This window comes from Mustelus asterias, chromosome 8 (assembly GCF_964213995.1).
Source record: "Mustelus asterias chromosome 8, sMusAst1.hap1.1, whole genome shotgun sequence".
Taxonomy (NCBI): Eukaryota; Metazoa; Chordata; class Chondrichthyes; order Carcharhiniformes; family Triakidae; genus Mustelus; species Mustelus asterias.
Window position 1 is genome coordinate 109,752,519 of NC_135808.1, and position 25,797 is coordinate 109,778,315.

Genomic DNA, 25,797 nt, shown 5'->3' on the forward strand with positions numbered 1-25,797 from the left:
AACTCCAGAGGTGAGGTGACAGTGACTGCCCTCGACATCCAGGCAACATTTAAGCGAATGTGGCATCAAGGAGCCCTTGCAAATCTGAAGTCAATGGTAAAAGGGGTCATACCTAGCACAAAGGGAGGTTGCTGTGGTCATTGAAAATCAATCATCTTCAGCTGTTTCATTAATGACCTTCCCTCCATCATAAGGTCAGAAGTAGAGATTGTGTACACATTGTCAGCACCATTTGCAACTCTTCACAAAATGAAGCAGTTCCTGTCCATATGTAGCAAGACTTGAACAACATTTAGGATTGGGCTGAAAAGTGGGCAAGTAACACCACACACCTAAGTGCCAGGTGACGATCATCTCCGCATGACATTGCTTCCACTGAATCTCCCACTATCAACATCCTGGGACCAGGGTTACCATTGACCAAAAACTGAACTGGAACAGCCATATAAATATTGTGGCTACAAGAGAGATCAGCAACTGGAAATTCCATGGTGAGTAACTCACTCCCTGTCACCAAAGCCTGCTCACCATCTGCAAGGCACGAGTCAGGTATGTGATGAAATATTCTCCACATGCTTGGATGGGTACAACTCCAATAGCATTCTAGAAGCTTGACATCATCCAGCACAAAGCAGCTTACTTGATTGACACTCCATCCACCACCCTCAACATTCAGGGCTCCAAATCCAAGGTGCACTGCAGTAACTCGAAGGCTCTGGCTCCTACAACAGCAGCTTCCAAACTTTGACTTCTGCCATCTAGAAGGACAAAGCCAGTAGGTGCATGGGAACACCATCACCTGCAAGTTTCTCTCCAAGCCACACACCATCCTGACTTGGAACTATATCGCCATTCCTTCATTGTCACTGGGTCAAAATCCTAGGATTCTCCAGCAGCACTGTGAGAGTACATACACCACATGGACTGCAGTGGTTGAAGAAGGCAGCTCCTCATCGTCTTCTCAAGGGCAATTAGGGGTGGGCAATAAATGCTGGCTTAACCAGCGATGTTCACATCCCGTGAAAGGTAAGGGGATAAAATTGTTGCATAACAATGTCCCTGGGGGACAAAAAGCAATGTGCAAGAGTGCTTTACCACTGATGTTTTTTTTAAAAAAATCACTTCCTCCTTTGCATCCAAGTTTTTATTTATTACCTATTCTATAGTGCGCGGAAATACAAGTCAAGCAACTTTACAACCTGATTATATCTGTTGTGCTGCTTATTTTCTGCAAATGAAATCATGTGTGTTCTTCTAGTTGACCATGAACAAAGATCAGAAATTGCTCCACCAACTGGGATTTTCAGACGAGCAAATATTAACTATAAAGACGCCAGTGATGGGCACAGCATCGGGAAGTTCAGTTGATACATCTGCCAGTAGTGGTGTGTTCAACTCTGCATATGCAATGGAGCAGGTTAGACAAAGTTTATGTAAATGTTACAGATATTAATTAAAAACCATCAAAATGCTTCAGCATCTAATTCTTTGGAACTGAAACTATAAACGTAGGACGGTGAAAGTTATAGTTTGAGACTAGAGTTTGGTTTTGGGTCTGGCTTCCAAATGTTCATATGGGGCAGCCTGAACCTTAGCCCTTCAATCAAGTGAATTATCCTCAGTTCTCCACTGCAGTGTTTGCAGAAGTGTATTGATTACCTGCATTGTTTAAAAACAGGACAGCATAACTTTAGATTGGCCATAGAATGAAAGAGGTATATTGTTTAGTGACCTGTCCTAAAGCCAAACTTTCTCAACATGTTTGTGCTGGACCTTCTATAATAATTCTATAAAAACCTTTCTAGTACTGCATTTTGTAACTTAGTGTAACTTAAGTACTTTTCTGTTGGATATTCATTCGGTACAGAGTTAAATTTTCCATATTTAATTGGAATTTACACTGTTAGAGATTGTTTTGGTCTCTGGTATGTTTGACTAGTTTCTTCACCTTTGCAACAGGAGAAATCACTGCCTGGTGTTGTGATGGCACTGGTGTGTAACGTGTTTGATATGCTGTATCAACTTGCCAACCTTGAAGAACCAAGGTGAGATTCCACAGTTTCAAATAGAATGGTTGCTTATTTGTAATAAAATTGTTTCAAAAGCAAAATACTAACAGTCAGGTAGGATCTGTAGAACTATTTTTGGGCTTTGACAATGTTTTGCACATGGTTAGTATGAGAAACCCCTAAAGGTAATTTGTCGTCTTCCATTGAAAGAAAACATAGTACTCACCTTCACTTTAGGCATCAATGTAATGGGACGACTGGATTGGTAATTGAGAGCGTGGGGAGCTGCAGGCACAAACGATAAATTCACTGCACCACGTTACATATGCAAATAAGTCAAGCACTGAGGACCCCTGGAACTCAAACCTATTCTACTGAGTAGGAACTGACATTCAATTCTTTGATGTTATTAGGCTATAAAATGTAAAAATCAGTTTCTGTAAAATTCTGATAATTCACAGGTTCCAAATATTTTGCATTTGTTATTTTTTCATGATCATTTAAAATATTTGTCTCACAAAGTTTTTTAAAAAATAAAGTTTTTGTGCCGATTGCAAGCAAAAGAATTCTGTCAGCTTAAAAGTATTGCATTGTAATGCTGCCTCCAAATTTGGTTTGTTTTATTGAAAATCTGTTTATTGACCTATTCACCTTTCAGGATAACAGTGCGTGTTAGGAAGTTGCTGTTGTTGGTTCCCACTGATCCAGCCATTCAGGAAGCACTGGATACGCTTGATGCTTTAGGCAGGAAAGTAAGTAGCTGCATTGTTTGATATTTTTCCAATGGTAAAATTGTTTTGGATGAAAGCACAGCAAGTCTCCCTTCTTATGATGTGAGGAAATGGGAACATCCAAACTTTATCTGAAATCTTGAACTTTAAGGGACTGAGCTACACGGTTTAATGTTTTGTGAGAGAATCCTGATCTTAGCTGGGTCAGTGTAGCATGAAAAAAAGCTTTTCGATTTGAGGCAACCAAAGCTCTCAGACCCATTACTAACAATATTGCCAGTACACAGACAAGATGAATACGAACTATGCTATAAGAAAGAGTAAGAAACCATAAAATTTTTACCTGCATATAACAAACATGCCCGATCTCCCATTTCAGGCACAAACTCAATGCTGAGTTACTGTCAGCATTCCACAGAGACCGTTTCCTCCAGGATAACCTACTCCACTCCTCCACTATACCCAACACCTCTCCCATCACACACGGCACCTTCCCATCCACTCGCAAAAGGTGTATCACCTGACCCTTTACCTTTTTCATGCTTACCATCCAAGATCCAAAACACTCATTCCAGGTTAAGCAGAGTTTCACTTGCACCTCTTTCAATTTGGTGCATTGCATTTGCTGCTCCCAATGTGGTCTCCTCTATATCGGAGAGACCAAGCACAGACTGGGGTGATCGCTTTGCTGAGCACCTTCGGTCTGTGCGCAATCAAGACCCTGACCTTCCCATTGCTTGCCTTTTTAACACACGATCCTGCTCCCATGCCCACATGTCTGTCCATGGCCCGCTGCAATGTTCCAGTGAAGCTCAATGCAAACTGGAGGAACAACATCTCATCTTCTAGTTGGGCACATTACAACCTTCAGGTCTCGACATCGAATTCAACAACTTCAGATGATTAGCTGTATCCTACTTCGACCCCATTGTTTTCATTTTATTTAATTTTTTTACTGTTCTCTCCCTTTTATTTCTTTAGAATCATAGAAACCCTACAGTGCAGAAGGAGGCCATTCGGCCCATCGAGTCTGCACCGACCACAATCCCACCCAGGCCCTATCCCCATATCCCTACATATTTATCCGCTAATCCCTGTAACCCCTACACATCTCAGAACACTAAGGGGCAATTTTAGCATGGCCAATCAACCTAACCCGCACACTTTTGGACACATTTCTTGTCTTCATTTTTCTTCCCCCCCCCCCCCCCCACTCTTTCCCCCTACTTTATCCCCCGTTCCTTACCTTTTCTCCCCCTTTGCTTCCCCTCCCCTCTTTTCTAAATTTTCGCTCCCTCTCCCCATATCTTCATCTGTCACAGCTTACCCTCTGATTTCAGCTTCTCTGCCGTTTGGCCATTCACACCCTGTATTCTCGCTATGGACTGCCATTAGCAGCCTTTTCCCCTGGTTTCTGTGGCCATGATTCATCTTTCATTCCCTCACCCTGCAGTATAAATATCTCCCGCTTTCTATGCCTTTTAGCTTTGACAAAGGGCCATCTGGACTCGCAATGCAGCTCTTTTCTGTCCTTACAGATACTGTAAGAAGTCTCACAACACCAGGTTAAAGTCCAACAGGTTTATTTGGTAGCAAATACCATAAGCTTTCGGAGCAATGCTCCTTCGTCAGATGGAGTGGTCTCTGTTCTCAAACAGGGCACAGACACAGAAATCAAATTACAGAATATTGATTAGAATGCAAATCTCTACAGCCAGCCAGGTCTTAAATGCACAGACAATGTGGGTGGAGGGAGCATTCAACACAGGTTAAAGAGATGTGTATTAGCGGGTAAATATGTGGGGGTAGGGCCTGGGTGGGATTGTGGTCGGTGCAGACTCGATGGGCCGAATGGCCTCCTTCTGCACTGTAGGGTTTCTATGTATTGTCTCCAGACAGTACAGCTTGTGAAATTGTGCAAGTCCAGGAGTCAAGCTGTGGGGGTTACTGATAATGTGACATAAATCCAACATCCCGGTTTAGACCATCCTCATGTGTGCGAAACTTGGCTATCAGTTTCTGCTCAGTGACTCTGCGCTGTCGTGTGTCGTGAAGGCCGCCTTGGAGAACGCTTACCCGAAGATCCAAGGCTGAATGCCCGTGACTGCTGAAGTGCTCCCCCACAGGAAGAGAACAGTCTTGCCTGGTTGCCTCCACATCATGACTTACAGATACTGCCAGACCTGCTGAGATTTTCCAGCATTTTCTTTCTTGGTTACAAACTCGATGGTAACTTGATCGCGGCCCAAGAAAGAACCATTCGTTGTCTGACTAGCTCCAGTCCAAGCAACTATAGACTAAGATAAAGTTTTACCAGCATAAAAAGCCGTATAAATGCATGTTTATGGGGTGGTGTGATCTTTCAGCTCAACCCCAACTTTCATATTAACAATTGTATGGAAATAAAATCCCTTTGTGAACGTTGTACAGCTTTTGATGTTTAAAGCACATAAATAAAATCCTTTACTGAAACAAGTTACCTCATTTAATAAATATAAACAATCCAAATAATCTTTTAAATTCTTTCATGGAATGTGGGCATTGCTGGCAAGGCCAGCATTAGTTGCCCTCCTTTAATTGCCCTTGAACTGAGTGGTTTGCTAGGCCATTTCAGAGGGTAGTCAAGAGTAGACCATTTTGCTGTGGACCTGGAGTCTCATGTCGGCCAGACCAGGTAAAGATGACAGATTTCTTTCCCTATAAGCCATTAATGAACCAGATGAGCTTTTAGCACAATTAATAGTTTCATGGTCACCATTACTAAGGCTAGCTTTGTATTTCAAGTTTATTAGCAAATTTTAAATTCCCACCAGCTGCTATAGTGATACTTGAACCCATGTCCCTTGAATATTGGTCTGGGCCTCTAGATTACTAGTCCAGTGTCATTACCACTATATCACCATCTTCCTTGTAGTACGTGTACTTACGATACAGGTACGTACCAATGTCATGAAAGGAATTATCAATTACTTCCAGACGTTTGCTATATCTGACCTCATCAAATGTATATTTAGAGAGAGATCAGCTCCCCTGTGGTTGAATCATCATGAAAAACTATCTTTGCTTTGCTTGGATGAACATGCTTATTTCAGGGCCAATATACTTAACAAAACTTTGTACTGGCTAAAGCTTCTCTGAGACTTTAGTGCAGCCTTGCGGAACTCAGACAAATTTGTCGCATAAATATTTTGTTTTTCAGAGACTTATGTGAGTCACAGATGAGTTGCATAGTGAGTAATAATGACTCAAGGATCTGCAAAATTTTCATGGTTTATAAAAAAGATTGGTAGTTTTTGGGGGCCCTGATAAAACCTCTATTCTTAAACAAAAAATTAAAAAGTATAGTGCTAAGAAATATATCCCCACCCCTGCCATATCTCTCAAACCTGGAGAATGAGAGTAGTTTTAGGCAACTTGTATCTTGGCGTCAAACAGATTCTGTTGTTCCTACTTATGCGTGACTCTCATCAAATCAGCTTAATGTATAATTTGTTGCATCAACTTTATATCTGTTTAAATAAGTTAACAGATGTTAATACAGATATTTTTGAAGAGTATTGAATGGATTTCATATGGGCTTGGACTTCTATGCGGCAGAGGCTGGGAGGAACACATGCCTACCTCAGATATGCTAAGTTCTAAGATAGTATTGCAGAGTTCTTTCTTTCTGTCTGGATGGACTTGTAGAATAACAGGTTTAAACTGAGGATCGATTTTGTCCTTAGCAGAAAACGTTGCTGACTGATTCCAGTCACCAAACATCAAAGTCTCCCTCCCTGTCTTCGAAGCAACAGCATCAGCCTAGTGCAAACACCATTTTGGAGAGTCTGTTCAGATCATCAGCACCAGGGATGTCCACCTTCAGAGTACTGTATAACCTAGAGGTATGAACGAGTCTAATTGTAAAACCTTTGTATTTCTTGCAATACACCACATCATCTTATTGCAAGGTTCTGTGAAGGATTTTTCACGCTCTCAATGGTGACTGATTAGAGCTTCAAAGTATATGGAATTAATATTATTGAATTATATTTATAGCATCCACCCATTCTATCTCCTACTCCATTTTGTTCTCAAACTTGAGAACGCATCAGTTATACCCCCCTCCTGAAACCATGTTAAAAGGATAGATTCGTTTTTATTTGACTCAAAAATTGGTTTGTTAGCAACTTTCCAAAATAAATTTGCTCACTTTAAGCAGAAACCATGATGGCTTAAATTTACAGGTACAATTTACATTGTAATGTTGGCTGATTTTAATTTCCTATGTAGGACTTTTCTCTTGGTTGTCCTTCAGTTTCATTGTGCAAATAAATCATTCATAAACTCCCAAGTAGTGGAGGTCACCCTGGCGACTATTGGATAGCAGTAAGATCCTAGATCTTTTGAAATTGAACATTAATTGACCTTCTGGCTAAAATTGCTGGATCCGATGCAGTGTTCCGCAAGTCTTCCATTTTCACCTCAATTCTTGAAAGGCATCAAGCTAATTGTGCATCCGTTTCTTTTTCAATTTTAGATATTTTATTGACACTTTGAAAAACAGCATCAACAGAAACACGCAACACAAGCGGAAATTGTTTGTCCATTTCCAGTCTTTATTCACTCCACCCATTGAAAATGTATTTGTCTGTTGCCTGTTGGTGAAGAAAGTAATTTGGTCGCTTCTGTTGATTTAATCTTTTTTGCTGTTCGTGCAGGTTCTCAGTTCCAAGCTGATGCCTACATCAGATGATGAGATGGCAAGAAACTGTGCTAAATCTTTCTGTGAAAATTTTCTCAAAGCTGGAGGTTTAAGGTTTGTATGTATACATGGAGGAACACAAGAGCAGGGGTAGGCCATTCAGCCTATTGGGCCTGTTCTGCCATTTAATGAGATTATAACTGATCTGTGGCCTAACTCCGTTAACCTGCCTTTGGCCAATTCCCCTCTAATCTTATTTACCCTAAACCAGTTTGCTTGTGGCTCAGGTAATAATCCAGATATTATTACCTTTGAAGTTCTGCTTCTGCTGAAGGGTGGCACAGTGGTTAGCACTGCTGCCTCACAGCGCCAGGGTCCTGGGTTCGATTCCCGGCTTGGGTCACTGTCTGTGTGGAGTTTGCACGTTCTCCCTGTGTCTGGGTGGGTTTCCTCCGGGTGCTCCGGTTTCCTCCCACAGTCCAAAAGATGTGCTGGTTAGGTGTATTGGTCATGCTAAATTCTCCCTCAGTGTACGTGAACAGGTGCCAGAGTGTGGCGACTAGGGGATTTTCACAGTAACTTCATTGCAGTGTTAATGTAAGCCTACTTGTGACCAATAAATAAACTTTAAATAAACTTTAAAATAACTCTTAGCTTAGCCTCTAGCTACTCATAATCCCTAAGCAGAATCCTTTTCCAAGTACTATCTATGTCATTCACCATGTTCTTTAATTATTGCAGTCATGTAATGTCATTTTGCTATATATATTTTGGCAAGTTTTCAACTTCACAAAGATAATGGATCTCACTGAACATGACTTTGCTACATTTCCAAAGTCAAACTCATGATTTTATAGGTCACGGTTGTTTTCTTTAATTGATTTGAACATCATTCACTGATTTCAGACTGGCAAAAGCCGCTTCTGAATGTTTCTGAGATTCATTAATTATAATATGCAGAATGTGACCCGATTTTAACATTAAACTTTGCCAATTGTGTAACATTGCACTAGCTGTTGGTGTTTATAATGACAGCAACACGCAGCAAATGAGCCTACAAAGTGGACACCAACCCTAAAAACTCCAGCAGTGTACTTTGGTTTCAAGAAATGAATGGTTTTACAATCATTTTTCATTTGGGAAATGATTTAAACTATTTCAACTTTGCCCTCACGACTAATGACAGATAAGATGGGGAGATTTTTAATCCTAAAATAGTTCTGTAAATTAGTTAAGTGAAAATGAAACTTGCCTTTCATAAACAAGCCTATTCAGCCTATCAAATTGGCACTCATTTAAGGTCTTCGGAGACCAGGCTGTGAGCATTTGCTCATCAGCATTCCATTCAATGGTCCACACTTTCAAACATGGATAATTAATGAGACTTAAGAGGTTGTTAGAGACTACCAAGATGGTGTGTCTTGTCACTTAACTGACCTTGCAAGAAATGCATTTTAAAGGGGGATTTTTTTTACCTTTCTCTAGTTTTAAGTACAAGCTGGGCTACTCGTCCTACTCCTGGGAAAGAAAAAGATAAGAGTTAAAAGTAAGATCAAATGTTTTTGGAAGTAATAAGCTGAGACATTCACCCTCGGGACAAATGGACTAAATAGCCAGTAGGTTTAATTCAACAATTCAGTTAATTACCTTTCACACAATTTTAATTAATATTTTAAATTCCACAAATTGTAAACGCACAGACCTAAATTCACAGTTGTTATATTCAAAAACATTGACCAAAAAAAAACTTGCCATCAGTTTAATTTAAGTGAAGCTACTTTACTTGGCTTGACTCTAGTTTAATTAGATGCACATTTTACTAGATGATTTCCACTAATCATTCTGTACATCCTCTGTCACTCAAAATCCTGAGGATCAAAATCTCCATCTACGCCTATTTTTCAATGTTTGTTAATACCGTAAATGTTTTAGAATCCATATCAAAGGCAACGTCTGTAGTATCAGCCTGTACATTTTCAGTATCACTGTCTGCATTCAGTATTTATTAAAACTTTAAATATTTCATGATAGGCCACATTAGAAGTTTTTCTTGAGAAAGAATAAAGAGACTTCTTGGTGATCCTACCCAGTGATTATATTTTCTGATTTGTTTCAAGAAATGTTTAAATTTTGTTCATAAGAAGAATATTCAATGGGTCAGGTGGCTCATGGCAATCGTTCTTTGCCATTTGCACAAAGCATTGAAGGTGGCTCTTTTTTCCAACAATATTCACATACTTCTGATTTAGTGCCAGTATTATTTTCTGCGTCTGAATCAATTATGATGAGGTCAAAGCTAAAAGCTTCCTTAGTGTTTTGGCCTCTGACTTGCAACATTGGTCGTTCCTGCACCCCGTTCCTCTTTGTCAACATCTTGCTCTAACCTCTTCACCTTCCCTTCCTTTAGTTGCTGCCTGGTGCTTTCTGTCAACCTTTTGCTATAGCCTCTTCTTATTCCCTGGTTCTGTGTTTTCCCTGCCTGTTGCTTTCCCTTACCAAGTAATAATGTGTAGTGTCTCAAAACGTAATTTACCTGAAACAAAAAAAAAGAGAAAAAGAACAAATATGGAAGTCAGGAATTTATCTCACTTTTATATCGTTCTTTCTTGGAATGTTTCGTTAATGTTGGTTAAAGCATGTCTGAGTTACAATGTTAGCACGGACACACTGGCAAAACCATGGGATCTCCTGCTAGGAGGTCAAAGCTCACCTCCAGTGATTAGATGTCAATTCCGTTACAAAATGGCCCTTGATCCAATGTATTATCCCACCAACTTTGGTATAGATATAGGTACATATATACGTGTGTCTATTATTCAGTATTTTTCTGTGTTAGCATTTTAACTTGTATAACTTAAGATAATTTGACCATGCAACTTTAGTTTATTTATTAGTGTCACAAGTAGGCTTGCATTAACACTGCAATGAAAATCCCCTAGTTGCTACGCTCCGGCACCTGTTTGGAGAATTTAGCATGGCCAATGCACCTAACAAGCACGTCATTTGGACTGTGGGAGGAAACAGGAGCACCCGGAGGAAACCCACGCAGACACAAGGGGAACGTGCAGACTCCACACACAGTGACCCAAGCGGGAATCGAACCTGGGTCACTGGCGCTGTGAGGCAGCAATGCTAAACACTGTGCCGCCCATGCTTTAAACTACATTATATGTATTGTCCTGTTAGTGTTGTATTTTCAGCCTTTTGAGAGACATGAGAACATTGTAGGCATCCATTGTGATCACTATGGGTGCTATGTACTGCAACTGATTAATCACATGCCTGGTGCTGCACGCTTAACATGCATGAGGATGCAGGTTTTAGGATTGTAGGAAACTTTGATTACTTCTAGGAAACAGCCCTTGCATCACAAAACCAAAGCAGAAGTGTTATGGGAGGGTGGCACCAGAACATAAAAATGGCACCGCTAAATTCGCTCGGATTGCTCTTTTGTAATTCTGACTATCTCAGAGTAACTGTAACCTATAGGCCTCATCTGAGGTGGTGGTAGTTCAGTATTGGAAAACATGTTCAAATTTTTGCTGGTAAGGGTGTTGTGATTTTGCTGCTTTTCTTGGTAGTTATCAGCCAAAAGGCTGATATTTTTGCACTAATGTGTTATTGATAATACTCTACACATTTTCATTTTTTATATTCCAGTTTGGTGGTGAATGTCATGCAAAGAGATTCCATCCCATCTGAGGTGGATTATGAAACAAGACAGGGAGTTTATTCAATCTGCCTGCAGCTTGCAAGGTGAGAGCCAATGTACATTTTATCACTCAGCCATATAACTGTCATATGCATAACGATCTAGGTTCATCTAATGGCTGCTAAGGAAATGAGTAACACTGTCAGCTAGGAATAAGCACAGTAAGAGTTTTAACAACACCAGGTTTAAGTCCAGGAATAAGATCAGACACTGATGTGGTACTTCCCATAGTCAGATACACTTGCAGTTCAGGTTCATGCAAAAAGTATGGTCACTTCAATGACATACCAGAGACTGGAATCCAAAAGCATAGCTCGGTGAGGAGTCAAAACCTTAAAGAGAAGGGGACAGAAGGAATCTGATTTGTCAATGATATACTAATATATTGATTGTCTTTATTTGACCAATAATCCAAATTCGACCAATAATCCAAATTCCATGGCAATTTGGTAATGTGAATTTAGTGCAGGAGGCCATTCAGCCCAATGAGTCACCAACTCTGACAGAACATCTTATCCAGGCCCACCCCCTGCCCTATTCCCATAACCCCACACATTTATCCCACTAATCCACCTAGCGTACACATCTTGTGACACTAAGGAGTAATTTAGCATGGTCGATCCACCAAACCTGCATATCTTTGGATTGTGGGAGGAAACTGATGCACCTGGAGGAAACTCACGCAGACACTGAGAGAACGTGCAAACTTCACATAGACAGTCACCCAAGGCCAGAATTGAACCTGGGTCCCTGGCGCTATGAGGCAGCAATGCTAACCACTGTGCCACCCATAGTGTCAATGCTACAGGCTTGGGCAAGTTCAAGTGAGGATGCGTTGGGAATTGCAGAATCATAGAAGATCGGTTTAGAATTTTGAGGGTGTGGAGAAATGTGGCAGAAAAAGTGCATTGATTTTTCTACAACTAACAAACTTTAAACCTGCCTTATGTCCCTTTCTAGATTGTTTTCACCCCTCAAAATCCAGTGAAGCTATAAGATATCCTCAAAATAATTTGTTAAAAGTTGACTTCTTATCCACTCCACAGAAAGGGCGAAATGTTATATAGCATTATTAGAATCATATACCTATTTTTATACCAATTGTCTCCTTCATCAGGTTTCTGTTAGTTGGCCAAACCATGCCTCCTACTTTAGATGATGATTTCCTGAAGGATGGAATGGAAGCACTGTCCTCCCGCCCATTTCGCAATGTCAGTCGGCAGACCAGTCGACAGTTATCAATGTGTGGCGGCCAAGAAAAATCAACAATGAGACAGATGAGTGTGACATCAGATCGGTCATCTATCAGAATTGAGGAGATTATACCTGCTGCCAGAGTGGCAATACAGGTGAGTAAAGCAAACTGCGCTGACAAGGGTGGTGCAGTTGTTGTCTGGTGTACCAACCTCTACCTTGCAGAAGGTTAGCTGAGCTCTCAGACGCTTCTTTCCATCTCATCTTGGACCATGAGCCCATCACTGAACCAATCACAAACCCAACATCGAACATCAAGCTATTGTGTCCAGGACTGTCACCGACTTCATCTCCTCTGGAGATCTTCCTCCACAACTTCCCACCTCATCGTCCTCCTGAACCTTCTTCCCAAAATCCACAAACAGGACTGTCTTGGTAAATCCATTGTTTCAGCCGGTTCATGCCCCACTGAACTTATCCTTCCTATCTTAACTCTTTTTTTCAAGTCACTGAAAGCTAACATGCAGGTGCAACAAGCAATTAGAAAGGCAAATGATATATTGACATATGTTGCAAGAGGATTTGACTACAGGAGTAAAGAGGTATTGCTGCAGTTGTATAGCACCTTGATGAAACTGCAGCTGGAGTAGTGTGCGCAGTTTTGGTCTCCTTACCTAATGAAGGATATATTGGTCATCCATGGAATGCAATAAAGGTTCACCACACTCAACCCTGGGATGGTGGGATTCTTCCATGGGGAGACTGAGCCTGTATTATCTAGAGTTTAGAAGAATAAGAGGTAATCTCATTGAAACAAACAAAGTTCTTACATGGCTCGACTGGACAAGGTGCATGCAGGAAGGATCTTTCCCCTGGCTTTGGGGGTTGGGGATGTCTAGAACTAGGGGGAGGAGCAGTCTCAATGAGAATTTGACCATTTGGGGCTGAGGTGAGGAATTTCTTCGTAGAATCACTGAATCCCTACAGTGCAGAAGAAGCCATTTGACCGATCGAGTCTGCACTGACTCCAACAGAATATCTTACCCAGACTCTCCTCCAGACCCCCTCCTCCGCCCTATCCCCATAACCCCACACGTTTCTTATGGCTAATCCATCTAACATACACATCTTGGAACATTAAGGGGCAATTTATAGCATGGCCAATCCACCTAACCTGCACATTTGTGGAGTGTGGGAGGAAACCGGAGCACATGGAGAAAATCGTGGAAACATGGGGAGAGCGTGCAAACTCCACACAGATGATCACCCACAGCTGGAATTGAACCCACGTCCCTGGGGCTGTGAATGAGCAGTGTTAACTTAACCACTGCCACCATGCTGCACTCGGAGGGTGGTGAATCTTTTGAATTCTCTATGCGAGAGGGCTGTGGAGGCTCAGTCATTGAGTCTATTTAAGACAGATATCGATAAGAGTCCAAGATATTAAAGAGATATTATGGGATATGGGGATGGTGTGGGAAAATGGCATTAAGATAAAAGATTAGCCATGAATATTTGGCTCTGGGGCCAAATGGGCTTCTTCTGCTCCTATTTCCTATTTATAGCATGGCTAATCCACAAAATGGGTTTAGTGTTTGATTACCATGACACAACACATGACACAAGTTGGAACACATGAGATTATTTAGATAATGTCTTTACCCTTCCAAAACTTCTCAGAAGTACAGTTAGGTTCAGGCATTCCACTTTCTTCAAATATCCCTGGGGCAGCACGGTGGCGCAGTGGTTAACACTGCTGCCTCATAGCGCCAAGGACCCGGATTTGATTCCTGGTTTGGGTCACTGTCTATGCAGTCTGCACATTCTCCCCGTGTCTGCGTGGGCTTCCTCCGGGTGCTCCGATTTCTTCCCACAGTCCAAAAGACTGGTTAGGTGCATTGGCCATGCTAAAATTTCTCCCTCAGTGTACCCGAACAGGCTCCGGAGTGTGGCAACTTGGAGATTTTTACAGTAACTTCATTGCAGTGTTAATGTAAACCTACTTGTGACACTAATAAACTTAAAACTGATTTTTTTAAGGTTAATATCTGCCCACATGTGAACATAAAGGGAACTATTGTAAGGAATTATGACGCAACTAAAGGGATAACTCAATTTGACAACTCTTCAACTGTCTTGAAGAATGCAATTTTAGTTATTTGAACAAATTGTTTCTGGAAATATTGAGTGGAAGATATGCTTGTGTATCAACCTAAGCTTACTGATTCATCCTCAGAGGCGCAGCACGCCAGTTACTTGACCAGCAAGTGTGTGATATCTGTATTTTATTTAATGTGAACATTGTAACTTTATGTTGCAGACAATGGATGTGAATGATTTCACCTCAACAGTTGCTTGCTTCATGAGGCTGACATGGGCAGCTGCAGCTGGACGTCTTGACCTGGTGGGGAGCTGCCAGCCAATTAGAGAGAGTACCAATTCCCTGTTTTATGTTGGTATTCGAAATAGGCTCAGCAGTTCAGGTGAGGAAACCTTGTGTGCCTTTGAAGCTTTTCCTAGCTTTTATTTGTCTGCCTTAGTTTGAAGGTTGGATTCCTACTGTCAGTAGTTCTTATCAGGTATCAGGACAAGTAGCATAAAATAGATATTTGCCTGGATGGATGATTTACTAAAAATCTACCTTGGATGTGACTCCCGAACTCTGACAAAAATAGATGCTGTTTCAGAGTTCTTAAAATCTCTTTCAAATAATTTCTGATCAGGATATTGAATTTGATGATCAGCCATGATCAAAATGAATGGCAGTGTGGGCTTAAAGGGCTGAATGGCCTACTCTTGCTTCTATTTTCTATATTTCTTTTATAGTCTCCATGTGAAGTAACACTCTTGGTCATGAGGATCAGTAATTGACCTTATCTGACTTTAGTCAGTGTTGCTTACCTGGGGGCACTATACTCACCATTTTTAGGCAAAGCTTAACATATGAGGAAATCAACTTTTATTGAATCACATTGTTTGAATGTATATTCTTCAGCTTTTTTGTGGTGGAAAGGCAGCACAGTGCTTAGCACTGCTGCCTCACAGCACCAGAGACCCGGGTTTGATTCCAACCTCAGGTGACTATCTGTGTGTAGTTTGCATCTTCTCCCCGTGTCTGCGTTGGTTTCCTCCCACAGCCCAACGATGTGTAAGTTAGTGGATTGACCATGCTAAATACGTGGGGCTACGGGGATAGGGTGGGGGAGTGGGCCTAGGTAAGATGCTCTTTCAGAGAGTTGGTGCAGACTCAGTGGACTGAATGGCCTCCTTCTGCACTGTAGGGATTCTATGGAACTCCACCTATAATTACGGATTTGGGACAGTTCTTGGAATACGTAAATCTGATATTTAGCATTGTTAATTTGACACATCCTTTCATGAATTTTCATTAAGAGCCAACTGTGGTATCAGATAAATATCACAGAAATGGTGTCCATACCTTGGTGGATAGGTCAAGCAATGTTTTTTTGATAAAGTATTTAATTTACCGCTAGGTTATCCTAATGCAAGATAGGAAATAAATTACCCCCTCAAGTGGAATAGCACTGCAACTGTTAACTTTTTACAGGCAGCACTTGCAGTACAGGAAGCGAAGGTGAATCAACCACGCTACATGCCGGCATTTGTGTGAAGCAGCACTCCGTCTCCACCAAAGATACGCTCATTGCTCGAGAGGCCTTATCACTTCTAGTCACATGTTTACAACTCCGGTGCCAGCAACTAGGTAATACCTTTCACAAATCAGTCGATTTGTATTCGAGTTGGATTAACTTTAAAGTGACATTTGTCTTTGATAACACTGAGTGACAATAAAGATTATAATATTTTATAAATAAATGACATTGAATGCTAAGTGTTTTGAATGTATCTGTCAAAACATGCTCTCTGTAGAAATTGTTTGGATCATCTACTGTTTTTTAAAAAAAATGTCATTGAAGGACTCCTTGGTAAATCTTCACTTCTGCAACAAGGAAGCAACCTTTTGGTGCTGCATTTCTGCCTCATGTTTATAATTCTGTATTTGCTTTATTTTCAATTTAACTGAATAGAAAAAATATCCCTTTTCTGGTAAAACCTTACTCGACTTAATAGTTTGATCAGAACATTTTTAACCCTATTCCTCTTATAAACACAGCTTATGTGCAGTTATGCTTAAAAATTGATGAGGTATTAGAAGAAACGCGTGTGGGTAGTTTTAACTGAAGCAGCTAAGATAAATGGGAGAGATCACCATAGGTGAATTGGCCATGCTAGATTCTCCCTCCGTGTACCCGAACAGGTGCCGGAGCGTGGCGACTGGGGGATTTTCACAATAACTTCATTGCAGTGTAAATGTAAGCCTACTTGTGACTAATAAATAAACTTTACTTCAGATAGACAAGCCCACAGGAAGAGAGAAACCGCGAATAACTGGAATTTATTTTGATGGGAAGATGAGCTGCACAGAGTTAGAGTAAACCTATTTACAAGTAGCTGTCATGTCACTGTTCCCATTTAAGGATATGGTGGTGTATATATAGAGAACAGGTTAGAGGATTTGCTTGAGTTAAGCTTAATGTAGGTGAAATGTAACACAAGGTTAGGTACAGAGTAGAGATCTAAAGGAAAGCAAAACCATTTTAACAAATTGAATTAGAAAAGTATATGTGGTAAATGAGATTAATAATTGATTGTTTTCAATGATAGCAATAGACTTGAAGATCAGATAAACCAGTTTGCTTTTTTGTTTTAGGTTCTTTTTATATTCTTCCCTGTGTGAGTGATTTTATCATTGACATACTACTTGGATCCCCCAGTGCTGAGGTAAGGAGATTGTCTAAAACATCTGGTTTGCATCATGATTTTCTCTAGAACTAGCAAGTATTACGTTATTGGGATAATGTGGAACAAATAAGATCGAGCAGAAATCCTATCTGAAATTAGAAAAGTTTCCATCGGGGAAGCTGAATGAACTTGATGTAGATTGGGTGATGTGTTTCCCATTATGAATTTGATTGTTTAGCTACATTGTATGAATGAGCAAGTCCAGCAAATATGACAAAGTAAAATATACATAATACTGTCGACGCTGGAATCTGAAACAAGAAGAGAGGACGCTAAAAGAACTCAACAGGACTACCAGCATCTATTTGGAGAGAAGCAGAGTTAAAATTTCAGGTCCTTTGATTCTTCATCAGAAATATGAAAAAGTACCCAGTTGCCCTCACTAACTCTCCAGCTGTTTATAATTTCCAGCAGCGTAGTTTTGAAACGTACAACAATATTGGAACACAATTTTGAGTGGGTTCTCCTGAAAGTTGTCTGTATTTTTAGGATACAGTTTGGAATTATTGGCAGTAAATATGCGTCCTTTAGAGGCAGAGACTGGAGAAATTATGAGGAGGAATATAAAGAAACAGCAGAGATGTTTAACAAATATCTTTTCACTCAAGGACACGGGGCGGCACGGTAGCACAGTGGTTAGCACTGCTGCTTCACAGCTCCAGGGACCTGGGTTCGATTCCCAGCTTGGGTCACTGTCTGTGTGGAGTTTGCACATTCTCCTCGTATCTGCGTGGGTTTCCTCCGGGTGCTCCGGTTCCCTCCCACAGTCCAAAGATGTGCGGATTAGGTTGATTGGCCAGGTTCAAAATTGCCCCTCAGAGTCCTGAGATGCGTAGGTTAGAGGGATTAGCGGGTAAATATGTGGGGGTAGGGCCTGGGTGGGATTGTGGTCGGTGCAGACTCGATGGGCCGAATGGCCTCCTTCTGCACTGTAGGGTTTCTATGATTTCTATGACACGAACATATTGTAAATTGTGGGGAGCCACAATTAGAGTAAGGAACTTAATATTAAGAGGACTGAAATTAATGGGACCAAAACTTGACAAATCCACTGGACGTGATGGCTTATACTCCAGGGTTTTGAAAAAGGTCGATGCATTGATAGTAGATGCATTAGTTTTGATCTGCTGGAATTTCCCACGTCTGAGAACGATCCCTTTGCATTAAAAGGTAGCGCATTTAACCCACCAATTAAAGAGAGGAAGAAAAAAATGGGGAACTGTCGAAGATTAGGCTGACATTTGTGGCTGGAATTAATTATTAAAGATCTGGTGATGGGACATTTAGAAAATCACTATGATTAGGCAGAGGCAACGCAGTTTTTTGAAAAGGAAATTGATGAATCTTTTTTGAGGGTGAAAGTAGCATGATGGAAACCTAGATGAATGTAATTTTCAGAAGGCATTTAGCAGTGTGCAACACAGGAAGTTGCTGAGTAAGATTCAGGGGCATAGTGGTAATGTCACTGGACTAGTAATCCAGAGGCACAGGATGCAGGCCCAAATCCCACCATAGCAGCTGTTGGAATTTAAATTAAACTAATAAAACCATGAATTGGAAGCTGGTCCTTGGTAATGGTGGATATGAAACTATCATTGACTTGCATTAAAAATGTATTTTAGGGAAGTAAATCTGCCATCCGTACCCAATCTGGCCGACGTGTCTCCAGATCAATGGTTGACTCATAACTGCCTTTTGAAATGGCCTAGTAAGCTACTCCATTCAAGGGCAATTAGGGAAAAGCAACTCATGCTGGCCTTGCCAGTGACACCCACATCCCTTCAAAGAATAGAAAGGATTAGGACTCATGTGATTGGAGTAATAATAGCATGGATTGATGATTGGTTGACAGAAAATGGAGAGCATGGATCAATGGGACATTTTGGTGGCATGATATAACATGGGCCTCAGCCATTTACAATTTGTGTCAATGGCTTAGATAATTTAACACATTGAAGTTTGCGAATTACACAAATCTAGGTGGGAAAGTAAATATGAGGAGGACACAAAGATGCTTTAAAGATAAATAGGTCAGTTAAATGATTGGTCAAGGGAGTGGCAGATGAAGCATAATAAGGAAGTGTTAAATTTGTCCATCTTGGTAGGAAGAATGGAAAGGCAGAATATTTTTCAAAAAGCAGGAGACTAATGTTGGGATTCATAAGGTGTCCTGTGCACACACCACAATGTTAGCATGCAGGTTCAGCAAAAAAGGTTTTTGAAGGCAAACGGTATGTTAGCCTTTATTGGAAGCGGGTTGCAATACAAGAGGAAGGGGGGTTTTCTACAAATATATTGGGTATTGGTGAAATCACATCTGGAGTACCTTATACAGTTTTGGTCTCAACTATGGAAGGATGTATCCGCATTAGAGGGTTTGCAACAGAGGTTCTTTCAGTTGATTCTTGGGGAGAAGGAGCTGTCCTATGAGGATAAATTGAGTAAACTGAACCTATATTCTCTGGAGTTTAAAAGAATGAGATGTAACCCATTGAAAGGAATAAAATTCTTAGTCGACTTGACAGAGTTGTCGTTGGGAGGTTGCTCTCCCAGGCTGTAGAGTCACGAACTAGGGTTGTAGTTTAAGGATAATTTTGGACTGAGATGTGGAGAAACTCCTTCACTCGGAGGATTGTGCATCTTGAGAATTCTCTAACCTGGTGGTTGTGGGTGTTCAATCATTAAATATATTTGAGACTGATAGATCATAAGATGTAGGAGCAGAAGTAGGCCATTCAGCCTATTGAGCCTAGTCTGTCATTCAACAAGATCATGACTAAATTTGATATAATCCTCACCTCCACTTTCCCATTTTATCTCCATACCCCTTGAATTCCCCTTCCGATTAACACTAGCCAAACAAAAGGAAATGGGGATAGGGTTGGAAAGTAGTGTGATGTCTAAGTTCAGCCATGACTTTATTGAATAGCATGTTGCTTTATTGGGCAGTATGGCCTACTCTTGTTCCTACTTCTACATGTCTGAATTTTGAACGTGTAAATTGTTTCATGTACTCACAGATCAGAAGGGTTGCCTGGGATCAGTTGTACACATTGAGTCAAACGGATACCTCCACAAACCCAGAAATACAGAAACCTAATCAGTTCCTTCTGCATGTCATCCTGACAACGCAGCTGCCACTGTGGTCCCCAACCAGCATCATGCGTGGAATCAACCAAAGGTAGGATCAGTAGGTAAAATTAAAGCTTCTAAAATAAAGGCCCAGTCAGCTGAAAAGTATCACGAAATCCTGCTTGTTTTTGAAGATCTTCCATAACATTACTTGCGTGTAATCTGGGGTTTGGAGTATATTTGGAATATATAGAATTTCACCATCTGCCATCAAGGGATTCAAGCCCAGGCCCCCCAAATCATTATCCTGGGCATCTACCAATCCAACAACAATGCCCATTACACTATTGAAGAAGAGACAAATTTTTCAGCTCACCCATGCCTGTCGGATGATGACTTTTATCATCTACCCATAGTGGAATTCGAGCCTGAAACACCAGAGCATTGCTGTAGGTTTGTGATTTTCAGTGACCTAGACCACAGGAGGAACCCCTAGTCCGTTCCTTGGGCTTACCTGCTTGGGTATTCCTGATGAAGCAATTATTTAAATTGGTGATGAAACCATTGAGTTACCGTTGAATGGGTGACACCTGCTGCCTACAAAACGCTCTGAATTTATTTTACCGATGGCCATTATATGAATGTAAGTTAAGGTTTCTGTTCAAAGTGACCATGTTTTGTTTTGCTCCATTTGCAAATTACTTGTCCTTGTTTATTTTGCAGGCTTTTGTCTCAGTGTACTGAATATTTTGGCTTGAGGTGCCAACTGTTGGATGACTTAACATGTGAGTATGATGGATCAAGTTACAGGTTAACTATAAGCGGGCAGCATGTTCTTTCTTCAGATCATCCAGTCTGTGTTTTATAAGTCCTCTATCCCTGCAGAAATGACTGATTTTAAAATTGAATTTTTGGCAGTTTCTAATTGATTTACATTTTAACTTTTAGTCCAATTAAATATTGTATGACTGTTTTAACATATCAAGAGCATGCGTCACAACACGATCAAACTTTCCAATAGCAATGTGATTTGGTAATTGCAAGGCAATGAACTAATCAAAAGTTAAAATGTGTACCAGAATGTTATGTTTGTTACAGTGCAGAATTATAACTAGTTGTTGACTTTTAACATTGATTTTAAGGCATTAATAAACATGGTGCTACTTAAATTTTACTTTGGTAATGTTTTATACCTCAAACATCTAATGAGCTACATTCAGGTTATCACATCTATGCTGGCACTTTTCTGGACCAATCCAAAACTAAGTTTCATTTCACTGTCCTGTCAGCATAACCCTGTATCTTCCTCCGCTTCAAATATCCCTACTGTTCCCATAAAAGATGGAATTTCTTTTATGCCTCAATTACTCTGTGGTAAAGCATTCCATGTTGCAATAACTCTCTATGTAAAAGTTATCCCAGCCCCCCTTGCTCTTCTAGTTGTTTACTTAAATTGATGAGTCCTTGTCTCTGATTTCCTTTCCAGAAAACAATTCCTCTATTTGCCCTTCCAAGACACTTACAATTTTTAAACTTCCATGCAATGCCCTAACTTTCTCTTATCCAATTGAAACAGTGCCAATATCCAGGGTCTCTATAATCTCTTATCAGTTCTTTTTGTGGGATCTACAGTTTTTATTCTGCGTGGCGTCAGTATCAGTTTGTAATGTCAAAATTGCACAGATACTCTGGTCTAACTATGGCCTAACCCAAAACCGTGTACAAATTTGTTATCTCTTTGCTTTTGTACTTTTGCCCTTTTCTGAGCAATATCATTAATCCTTTGCCCATGTAACCCATCTGTCAGCCAACTTTCTATTCATGCTATTCAAAATGCACATTGTGTATGATTGAGTTTCTGTGAGACATCGTAGTGGTTCTATATTTCCTGCTTAAGTTACAGTTTATATTTAGTCTACTTACCCATGGAGTTCTATTCTTTGCATCCATTTTTGCTTTCTAATAATATATCCATTTTGTATTCCATCTTGTAATTGAAGATTCTCCACTCCTGATCCTTGTCCTGTTCACTAACTTTTTTGCCAGTAAATTTGGACCAGCAGATCCTCAGGGATCCTGAGTTCCTCTTGGTCCAACTACCTTCAGCTGCTTCATCAATTACCTTCTTTCCATCATAAGGTCAGAGTGGGGATGTTGCATGCACCATATTCAACACCATTTGCAATTCAGATACTGAAGCAGTCCATGTCCAAATGCAGCAAGACCTGGACAATATCTAGTCTTAGACTGACGAGTGACAAGTAACCAACACCACACAAGTGCCAAGCAATGACCTCTCCAACAAGAGGGAATCTAACCATCGCCCCTTGACATTCACTGGCATTACATCGCTCATTCATCCACTATCAAGGTCCTGGTCGTTAACTGTTAACAAGAAACTGAACTGGACTAGCCATATAAATACTGGTTCTGCAGGTCAGAGGCTAGGAATCCATGGCAAGTAACGCATCCACTGTCTCCTCAAAGCCTGTCCATCATCTAGAAGGTACAAGTCGGGAGTGTGATGGAATATTCCCCACTTGTCTGGATGAATGCAGCTCCAACAACACTCAAAAAGCTTGACACCATCCAGGACAAAGGAGCATACTTGGTTGTCACCCCATCCACAAACATTCACTCCCTCCATCACTGATGCACAGTGGCAGCAGTGTGTACCATCTATAAGATACATTGCAGGAACTCACCAAGGCTCATAAGACAGCACCTTCCAAATTCACAACTGCTACATCTAGAAGGACAATGGCAACAGACACATGAGAACACCACATCTTGGAAGTTCCCCTCCAAGATGCTCACCATCCTGACTTGGAAAAATATTGCCGTCCCTTCACTGTCGCTGGGTCAGTATCCTGGGATTCCCTCGGTAACAGCACCGTCTGGAGTTCTCCTCTGAATCCTCCCTGGCTAGGGTTCTCCTCGGAATCATCCCCCCCCCCCGGCTGGGGTTCTCCTCGGAATCATTCCCCCAGATGATTGTCATATGAGAATTTCATAACTCACAAAAGAACTGCTTTAAAATAATGCTTTCTAGTAGTGATTTGCATTCCGAAATCCAGTCCAGGTGTTCCAAATGACATTTTTAAACAAAGCCTCTGCTCCACTTTTAACAGTGAATCCAGTCCAGGTGTTGTACCATTCCTTTAGGATTTCTTTGTTTTGACTACTGTTCAAACTGTTCACAATTGGTTTAATCCTTGATTCGTAGACTTTAGTCAAGTGGCATCAAATATTTGATTTACCTCAGAAGTCCACTGTCCCACTTTAATCTGGTTACTGCAATTGTCTCTTTAACTCAGAACACTTTGTTCACTCTTCCTTGAATTTTTTTGAACAGTACCTTGGTCTCTGTTCTCTTAACTTCAGTCACCTTAAGACATTCTTTCTCTCCCAATTGCTTGGTTAACTGGACTGTTCCATAGGAAGCCTGTGTCTATGCAACTCCCTTGTCCTGTATAGCTTCTGCTGGCAGAGTTGAGAGATGTCCAGCCCCCAGTGTCCTGTCTCCAACTGCAATATATCCAGTTAAAACTAACGCTTAAAAACCTTTTTATCTTACAAGGCCTCCAGATGCTAAGCAATGACTCCTACTACTATTTATTCTTCATGTCATAACCCCCTCTAAGCACAGTAGAATCACATTGGAAATGAAGCCAGCCCCCATACATGCACCTTTGTCCAGCATGAATCTAACTATAGGTTTTTACCCATCCAGGCACAGAACCATTAAATTAAACACACTTGAAACCATACCTTATTTCTAATGTTTACCAATGCAAATATAAATCATGTACCTTTGTTTTGCTAATATTAGTGTAGAATTCCTAAAAAATCAACTGGGGATTGTTTCATGGATTGAAGAGGAGGTTAACTGCATATCTGTCTGGCCTGAATTCAAAGTACTGGAAGCAATGTTCTACCTAATCGTACTAGGCAGTCTCAAAATAACACTGATATTTCTCATTTTCAGCAGTCAGATCACCAGCATCGAACTTAATCACCTATTTCTTTTTAGCTTCAGAAATGGAACAGCTTCAGATTAGCCCTGCAGCCATGTTAGAAGATGAGGTTAACTGGCTTGACAACTTTGAGCCCACATGGACTGCTGAATCAGAGACCAGCGAGTCAGATAATGTTCTACTTGCGGGACATCTACGCCTTATCAAAACTCTACTGTCACTCAGTGGCCCAGAGAAGGAATTACTTGGTAATTTAAATTTATTTTTACTACAGCTATTAAAAATGTGTATCAAAATATTGAAACTTAGAAAATAGGAGCAGGAGTAGATCATTCGGCCCTTCAAGCTTACTCTGTCATTCCGTACGATCATGGCTGATTCTCTATCTCAATGACATAGTCCCATGCGCTCCCCATTCCCCTTGATGCCTTTTGAGTCTAAATATATTTGAGGAAATAGATTTTTAGTGACTTGGCCTCTATAGCCTTCTGTTGTAGAGAATTTCACAGATGCGCCATCTTCAGATAATTCTAAAGAAACAAACTCTAAGGCCTGAGGTTTCTATATAAACATCCTCCGGATGCCATCCCAAGATGAAGGGAAAATAGGATTTGAGAGTAAACTAGCGAGAAACATAAAAATAGACTGTAAAACTTCTATAGGTATGTAAAAAGGAAAAGATCAGCAAAATCAAATACGAGTCCATTAAAAGAAGAATCAAGAAAATTTATAGTGGAAAATGGCAGAGAAACTTTAAAAAAAAGTACCTGGAGGGGGTTTCTCTGGCTTCCCCGCAGTGTGTTACTTTAGGCAGGAGGCGGTGTGCGGTTCACCAGTGGCGGGAGCTTCTGATCCCACCGTTATCAGTGGGATTTCCAATTGACAGCAACCCACGCTGCCGGGAATCCCATGGCAGAGGTACCATTTCGGCAGGAGCAGAAGATCCCACTAGCATGAACAACTGGAGAATTCCGACCTTTATGTCTGTCTTCACAGAGGAAATGCTTAAAACTCCCAGAAATAATGAAGAATCAAGGAATGAGTGTGAATTAGGAACTGCAAGATATTATTTTTTTTTAAAGTACTAGGGAAATTAATTAGACTTAAAGTAGATAAATCCTCTGAATCTGATGATGTAACCCCAGAGTGTTAAAAGAAGAAACTGCAAAGATCGGCGATCCATTGGTCATCACTCAAAATTCTATATTCTCTGGAATGGTTCCTGCAGATTGGATGATGACGGATGCAAATCTGCTATTTAAGAAAGGAGGGAGAGAGAACTACAAACTAGGGAATTACAAACCTGTTATCCTGATTATCGATAGTTGGGCAAATATTTCCATGTTTGCAAATTACATAAAGCCAAGTGAAACTGAGTTTGGAAGGAGGATGAAAAGATGTTTCGAGAGGCTAAGCAAATGGACAAATATTTGGCAGATGGACATAGAGTCATAGAGGTATACAGCACGGAAACAGGCCCTTCGGCCCAACTTATCCATGTCGACCAGCTTTCCAAAACTGAACTCGTCCCATTTGCCTGTATTTGGTCCATATCCTGCTAAACCTTTCCTATCAATGTACTTGTCCAAATGTT

The 25,797-nt window shown here is 40.7% G+C and overlaps 1 protein-coding gene across 3 annotated transcripts in view; it reads left to right on the forward strand.

Annotated features, from left to right (window-relative positions):
- The window catches only part of usp24 (ubiquitin specific peptidase 24), a 162,443-nt gene that overhangs the window by 85,076 nt on the left and 51,570 nt on the right, over positions 1 to 25,797 (forward strand). For 2 of the 3 annotated variants that reach the window (XR_013498548.1, XM_078218711.1), the window contains exons 27-39: positions 1,259 to 1,417; positions 1,960 to 2,045; positions 2,668 to 2,761; positions 6,466 to 6,624; positions 7,441 to 7,538; positions 11,085 to 11,180; positions 12,254 to 12,485; positions 14,651 to 14,813; positions 15,899 to 16,054; positions 17,063 to 17,133; positions 20,175 to 20,335; positions 20,950 to 21,011; positions 24,260 to 24,451. Coding sequence is in view for 2 of the 3 variants with exons in the window: in XM_078218711.1 (XP_078074837.1) it covers positions 1,259 to 1,417; positions 1,960 to 2,045; positions 2,668 to 2,761; positions 6,466 to 6,624; positions 7,441 to 7,538; positions 11,085 to 11,180; positions 12,254 to 12,485; positions 14,651 to 14,813; positions 15,899 to 16,054; positions 17,063 to 17,133; positions 20,175 to 20,335; positions 20,950 to 21,011; positions 24,260 to 24,451 (1,729 nt within the window). In the remaining variant the exon portion in view is untranslated. The remainder of the gene's footprint in view (positions 1 to 1,258; positions 1,418 to 1,959; positions 2,046 to 2,667; positions 2,762 to 6,465; positions 6,625 to 7,440; positions 7,539 to 11,084; positions 11,181 to 12,253; positions 12,486 to 14,650; positions 14,814 to 15,898; positions 16,055 to 17,062; positions 17,134 to 20,174; positions 20,336 to 20,949; positions 21,012 to 24,259; positions 24,452 to 25,797) is intronic. The other variant, XM_078218710.1, reaches the window with a different exon arrangement.